At 44.8% G+C, this 7,500-nt stretch overlaps 1 protein-coding gene across 2 annotated transcripts in view; it reads left to right on the forward strand.

Moving 5' to 3' along the window:
• The window catches only part of tln1 (talin 1), a 121,177-nt gene that overhangs the window by 42,562 nt on the left and 71,115 nt on the right, over positions 1–7,500 (forward strand). For both annotated transcript variants that reach the window (XM_087790440.1, XM_087790441.1), the window contains 3 exons: positions 599–700; positions 2,765–2,841; positions 5,396–5,576. In XM_087790440.1, the coding sequence (XP_087646566.1) occupies positions 599–700; positions 2,765–2,841; positions 5,396–5,576 (360 nt within the window). The remainder of the gene's footprint in view (positions 1–598; positions 701–2,764; positions 2,842–5,395; positions 5,577–7,500) is intronic.

Here is a 7,500-nt window from a genome sequence, read left to right on the forward strand (position 1 = left end):
GGTGTTGTAGTATTTACAGACCACATGACTCTTGACGAAGTCGTAACTACTTTCTATTTGTTTTCAAACCAAAATATGTCCAAAAATCAGCTTTAAAAGCTGCTGGACTCACTGTATCCTCTCGTCCTCAGTCATCATTCTTCCTTTAGCTGTGGAGGACGTAACGACTGCTGCCATCTAGAGGCCGGAGGTTTAATCGCAACACAAACGTGAACAAAATAAATAAAAAATACACACTATTGAAATCTAAACCATGGCCTTGTTAATCCAGAATCAAACCTTTACACATGTTTGTATTATTTACTGAGTTAAGTTACATTTAAATGATTTTTAAAATCAAAATGAACTTTTTTTTAATGTTGTCGTATCATCTTGTTCTTCTTATGTCGTTCACATCACTGGTTCCTCTTTAACTCTAAAATACTTTTTTACTGAGAAGGTTTTCAGGGATTCTGTCGCTCATGTAGAGGTTGATTCGTGTTTTTGATTCGTGTCTGAAATCATCTTCAAACGACCTCCAAACGACCTTGAGACTCAGACCTTGAGACTCAGACCTTGAGACTCAGATCTGACCCGGCGACTGTCGCTCGTCCTGCAGGACTTCGGCGACTATCAGGACGGCTACTACTCTGTGCAGACGACGGAGGGCGAGCAGATCGCACAACTCATCGCCGGGTACATCGACATCATCCTGAAGAAGGTGAGTTACACACGTTCGACATCGGTTCGACATCGGTGACGACAACATGACGACAACATGACGACAACATGACGAGAACAGTGACGACAACATGACGACAACATGACGACAACAGTGACGAGAACATGACGACAACATGACGACAACATGACGAGAACAGTGACGACAACATGACGACAACATGACGACAACAGTGACGAGAACATGACGACAACATGACAACAACATGACGACAACATGACGACAACATGACGACAACATGACGACAACATGACGACAACATGACGACAACAGTGACGAGAACATGACGACAACATGACGACATCGGTGACGACAACATGACGAGAACATGACGACAACAGTGACGAGAACATGACGAGAACATGACGACAACAGTGACGAGAACATGACGACAACATGACGACAACAGTGACGAGAACATGACGACAACATGACGACAACAGTGACGAGAACATGACGACAACATGACGACAACATGACGACAACATGACGAGAACAGTGACGACAACATGACGACAACATGACGACAACAGTGACGAGAACATGACGACAACATGACGACAACATGACGACAACATGACGACAACATGACGACAACATGACGACAACATGACGACAACATGACGACAACATGACGAGAACAGTGACGACAACATGACGACAACATGACGACAACAGTGACGAGAACATGACGACAACATGACGACAACATGACGAGAACAGTGACGACAACATGACGACAACATGACGACAACAGTGACGAGAACATGACGACAACATGACAACAACATGACGACAACATGACGACAACATGACGACAACATGACGACAACATGACGACAACATGACGACAACAGTGACGAGAACATGACGACAACATGACGACATCGGTGACGACAACATGACGAGAACATGACGACAACAGTGACGAGAACATGACGACAACATGACGACAACAGTGACGAGAACATGACGACAACATGACGACAACAGTGACGAGAACATGACGACAACATGACGACAACAGTGACGAGAACATGACGACAACATGACGACAACATGACGACAACATGACGAGAACAGTGACGACAACATGACGACAACATGACGACAACAGTGACGAGAACATGACGACAACATGACGACAACATGACGACAACATGACGACAACATGACGACAACATGACGACAACATGACGACAACATGACGACAACATGACGAGAACAGTGACGACAACATGACGACAACATGACGACAACAGTGACGAGAACATGACGACAACATGACAACAACATGACGACAACATGACGACAACATGACGACAACATGACGACATCGGTGACGAGAACATGACGACAACATGACGACAACGGTGACGACAACGGTGACGAGAACATGACGACAACATGACGACAACATGACGACAACATGACGAGAACAGTGACGACAACATGACGACAACATGACGACAACAGTGACGAGAACATGACGACAACATGACAACAACATGACGACAACATGACGACAACATGACGACAACATGACGACATCGGTGACGAGAACATGACGACAACATGACGACAACGGTGACGACAACAGTGACGAGAACATGACGACAACATGACGACATCGGTGACGAGAACATGACGAGAACATGACGACATCGGTGACGAGAACATGACGACATCGGTGACGAGAACATGACGACAACAGTGACGAGAACATGACGACAACATGACGACAACATGACGACAACATGACGACAACAGTGACGACAACAGTGACGACATCGGTGACGACAACATGACGAGAACATGACGACAACAGTGACGAGAACATGACGACAACATGACGACAACAGTGACGAGAACAGTGACGACAACAGTGACGACAACAGTGACGACAACAGTGACGACAACGGTGACGACAACGGTGACGAGAACATGACGACAACATGACGACAACAGTGACGAGAACAGTGACGACAACAGTGACGACAACAGTGACGACAACAGTGACGACAAGTTGTTGTGCGTCCGCAGAAAAAGAGCAAAGATCACTTCGGTCTGGAGGGAGACGAGGAGTCCACGATGCTGGAGGATTCTGTGTCGCCTAAGAAGTAGGAGTTTTTCTTTCAAGTACTTCTGTTGGTACTTCGTGTCAGAGGAAGAACTCAATCAGCAATTTTTACAAGAAATGTTTTATATTCTATTAAAAAAACAACATTTATAAATTCAATATTTTTTTATTTTATAGTATTTTCAGTTCAATATAAAAAGTATCATCGTGTCACGTGATCGTCTGCTGAACATAGTTTAAAAGATTCCAAATGAAAACATTAGTTTAAAATATATAGAATTATTAAATTGACATAAACTCAACTCATGTTTAATCTAAATTAATTTGTTCAACTGTACAAACTCACCGGTGAACAAACTAGTGTAACTAAAATTAAATTGAATGAAAGAGTTTCAACATTTGAAAAGTGACAACAATCAAAACAATACTCAATAAAATATATACTTAAAAGATCAAGATAAACAGGATTTTAAAACGAGCCTGAAGGAAGTGAAGAGTTTGAAGGAGAAATGTGAGTTCTTCTACTAGAGCAGCCAGTGAAGAGTTTGAAGGAGAAATGTGAGTTCTTCTACTAGAGCAGCCAGTGAAGAGTTTGAAGAAGAAATGTGAGTTCTTCTACTAGAGCAGCCAGGGAAGAGTTTGAAGGAGAAATGTGAGTTCTTCTACTAGAGCAGCCAGTGAAGAGTTTGAAGGAGAAATGTGAGTTCTTCTACTAGAGCAGCCAGTGAAGAGTTTGAAGGAGAAATGTGAGTTCTTCTACTAGAGCAGCCAGTGAAGAGTTTGAAGGAGAAATGTGAGTTCTTCTACTAGAGCAGCCAGTGAAGAGTTTGAAGGAGAAATGTGAGTTCTTCTACTAGAGCAGCCAGTGAAGAGTTTGAAGGAGAAATGTGAGTTCTTCTACTAGAGCAGCCAGTGAAGAGTTTGAAGGAGAAATGTGAGTTCTTCTACTAGAGCAGCCAGTGAAGAGTTTGAAGAAGAAATGTGAGTTCTTCTACTAGAGCAGCCAGGGAAGAGTTTGAAGGAGAAATGTGAGTTCTTCTACTAGAGCAGCCAGTGAAGAGTTTGAAGGAGAAATGTGAGTTCTTCTACTAGAGCAGCCAGTGAAGAGTTTGAAGGAGAAATGTGAGTTCTTCTACTAGAGCGGCCAGTGAAGAGTTTGAAGGAGAAATGTGAGTTCTTCTACTAGAGCGGCCAGTGAAGAGTTTGAAGGAGAAATGTGAGTTCTTCTACTAGAGCAGCCAGTGAAGAGTTTGAAGAAGAAATGTGAGTTCTTCTACTAGAGCAGCCAGTGAAGAGTTTGAAGGAGAAATGTGAGTTCTTCTACTAGAGCAGCCAGTGAAGAGTTTGAAGGAGAAATGTGAGTTCTTCTACTAGAGCAGCCAGTGAAGAGTTTGAAGGAGAAATGTGAGTTCTTCTACTAGAGCAGCCAGTGAAGAGTTTGAAGGAGAAATGTGAGTTCTTCTACTAGAGCAGCCAGTGAAGAGTTTGAAGAAGAAATGTGAGTTCTTCTACTAGAGCAGCCAGGGAAGAGTTTGAAGGAGAAATGTGAGTTCTTCTACTAGAGCAGCCAGTGAAGAGTTTGAAGGAGAAATGTGAGTTCTTCTACTAGAGCAGCCAGTGAAGAGTTTGAAGGAGAAATGTGAGTTCTTCTACTAGAGCGGCCAGTGAAGAGTTTGAAGGAGAAATGTGAGTTCTTCTACTAGAGCGGCCAGTGAAGAGTTTGAAGGAGAAATGTGAGTTCTTCTACTAGAGCAGCCAGTGAAGAGTTTGAAGGAGAAATGTGAGTTCTTCTACTAGAGCAGCCAGTGAAGAGTTTGAAGAAGAAATGTGAGTTCTTCTACTAGAGCAGCCAGGGAAGAGTTTGAAGGAGAAATGTGAGTTCTTCTACTAGAGCAGCCAGTGAAGAGTTTGAAGGAGAAATGTGAGTTCTTCTACTAGAGCGGCTCAGAAGAGTTTGAAGGAGAAATGTGAGTTCTTCTACTAGAGCAGCCAGTGAAGAGTTTGAAGGAGAAATGTGAGTTCTTCTACTAGAGCAGCCAGTGAAGAGTTTGAAGGAGAAATGTGAGTTCTTCTACTAGAGCAGCCAGTGAAGAGTTTGAAGGAGAAATGTGAGTTCTTCTACTAGAGCAGCCAGTGAAGAGTTTGAAGGAGAAATGTGAGTTCTTCTACTAGAGCAGCCAGTGAAGAGTTTGAAGGAGAAATGTGAGTTCTTCTACTAGAGCAGCCAGTGAAGAGTTTGAAGGAGAAATGTGAGTTCTTCTACTAGAGCAGCCAGTGAAGAGTTTGAAGGAGAAATGTGAGTTCTTCTACTAGAGCAGCCAGTGAAGAGTTTGAAGGAGAAATGTGAGTTCTTCTACTAGAGCAGCCAGTGAAGAGTTTGAAGGAGAAATGTGAGTTCTTCTACTAGAGCGGCCAGTGAAGAGTTTGAAGGAGAAATGTGAGTTCTTCTACTAGAGCGGCTCAGAAGAGTGTTGTATGAACTGCAGGCGAGACACATCCTTCTGGTTTAGACACAAACTGTTACAATGTCGTGTCGTAGAAATACTTCCATGGTGGATCTAGTGTTTGAATCCACGAGTGTTTGACTCCTGCAGGTCCACGGTGCTGCAGCAACAGTTCAACAGGGTGGGGAAGGTGGAGACCGGATCCGTGGCTCTTCCTGCCATCATGCGTTCAGGAGCTGGAGGTCCAGAGAGTTTCCAGATGGGTTTGATGCCTCAGGCCAAGCAGCATGTGACCAGCGGTCAGATGCACCGAGGACACATGCCTCCCCTGGTAGGTGCTCCTCTGATGTTCCTCTGATGTTCCTCTGATGTTCCTCTCATGTTCCTCGTCTCATGTTCCTCTGATGTTCCTCGTCTCATGTTCCTCTGATGTTCCTCGTCTCAACCATGTTCCTCGTCTCATGTTCCTCGTCTCATGTTCCTCGTCTCATGTTCCTCGTCTCATGTCTTGTCTCATGTTCCTCCTCTGATGTTCCTCATCTCATGTTCCTCCTCTGATGTTCTTCGTCTGATGTACTCGTCTCATGTTTTTGTCTCATGTTCCTCGTCTCATGTCTTGTCTCATGTTCCTCCTCTGATGTTCCTCGTCTCATGTTCCTCCTCTGATGTTCCTTGTCTCATGTTCCTCATCTCACGTTCCTCCTCTGATGTTCCTCGTCTCATGTTCCTCGTCTGATGTTCCTCGTCTCATGTGTCCTCGTCTGATGTTCCTCGTCTGATGTTCCTCGTCTGATGTTCCTCATCTCATGTTCCTCCTCTGATGTTCCTCATCTCATGTTCGTTCTCTGATGTTCCTCGTCTCATGTTCCTCTGATGTTCCTCGTCTCATGTTCCTCTGATGTTCCTCATCTGATGTACTCGTCTCATGTTCCTCCTCTGATGTTCCTCGTCTCATGTTCCTCTGATGTTCCTCGTCTCATGTTCCTCTGATGTTCCTCGTCTCATGTTCCTCGTCTCAACCATGTTCTCGTCTCATGTTCCTCTGATTTTCCTCGTCTGATGTTCCTCGTCTCATGTTCCTCTGATGTTCCTCGTCTGATGTACTCGTCTCATGTTCCTCCTCTGATGTTCCTTGTCTCATGTTCCTCCTCTGATGTTCCTCGTCTCATGTTCCTCTGATGTTCCTCCTCTGATGTTCCTCGTCTCATGTTCCTCTGATGTTCCTCCTCTGATGTTCCTCGTCTCATGTTCCTCTGATGTTCCTCGTCTCATGTTCCTCTGATGTTCCTCGTCTCATGTTCCTCGTCTCATGTGTCCTCGTCTCAACCATGTTCTCGTCTGATGTGTCCTCGTCTGATGTTCCTCGTCTGATGTTCCTCGTCTCATGTGTCCTCGTCTCATGTTCCTCATCTCATGTTCCTCCTCTGATGTTCCTCATCTCATGTTCGTTCTCTGATGTTCCTCGTCTCATGTTCCTCTGATGTTCCTCGTCTCATGTTCCTCTGATGTTCCTCGTCTCAACCATGTTCTCGTCTCATGTTCCTCTGATTTTCCTCGTCTGATGTTCCTCGTCTCATGTTCCTCTGATGTTCCTCCTCTGATGTTCCTCGTCTCATGTTCCTCTGATGTTCCTCTGATGTTCCTCGTCTCATGTTCCTCGTCTCATGTGTCCTCGTCTCAACCATGTTCTCGTCTGATGTGTCCTCGTCTGATGTTCCTCGTCTGATGTTCCTCGTCTCATGTGTCCTCGTCTCATGTTCCTCGTCTCATGTTCCTCATCTCATGTTCCTCCTCTGATGTTCCTCATCTCATGTTCGTTCTCTGATGTTCCTCGTCTCATGTTCCTCTGATGTTCCTCGTCTCATGTTCCTCTGATGTTCCTCGTCTGATGTACTCGTCTCATGTTCCTCCTCTGATGTTCCTCGTCTCATGTTCCTCTGATGTTCCTCGTCTCATGTTCCTCGTCTCATGTTCCTCGTCTCAACCATGTTCTCGTCTCATGTTCCTCTGATTTTCCTCGTCTCATGTTCCTCTGATGTTCCTCGTCTGATGTACTCGTCTCATGTTCCTCCTCTGATGTTCCTCGTCTCATGTTCCTCCTCTGATGTTCCTTGTCTCATGTTCCTCTGATGTTCCTCGTCTCATGTGTCCTCGTCTCATGTGTCCTCGTCTCATGTTTCCTCGTCTCAACCATGTTCTCGTCTCATGTTCCTCGTCTGATGTTCCTCGTCTCAACCATGTTCTCGTCTGATGTT

This window comes from Callionymus lyra, chromosome 5 (genome assembly GCF_982586985.1).
Source record: "Callionymus lyra chromosome 5, fCalLyr1.hap1.1, whole genome shotgun sequence".
Taxonomy (NCBI): Eukaryota; Metazoa; Chordata; class Actinopteri; order Syngnathiformes; family Callionymidae; genus Callionymus; species Callionymus lyra.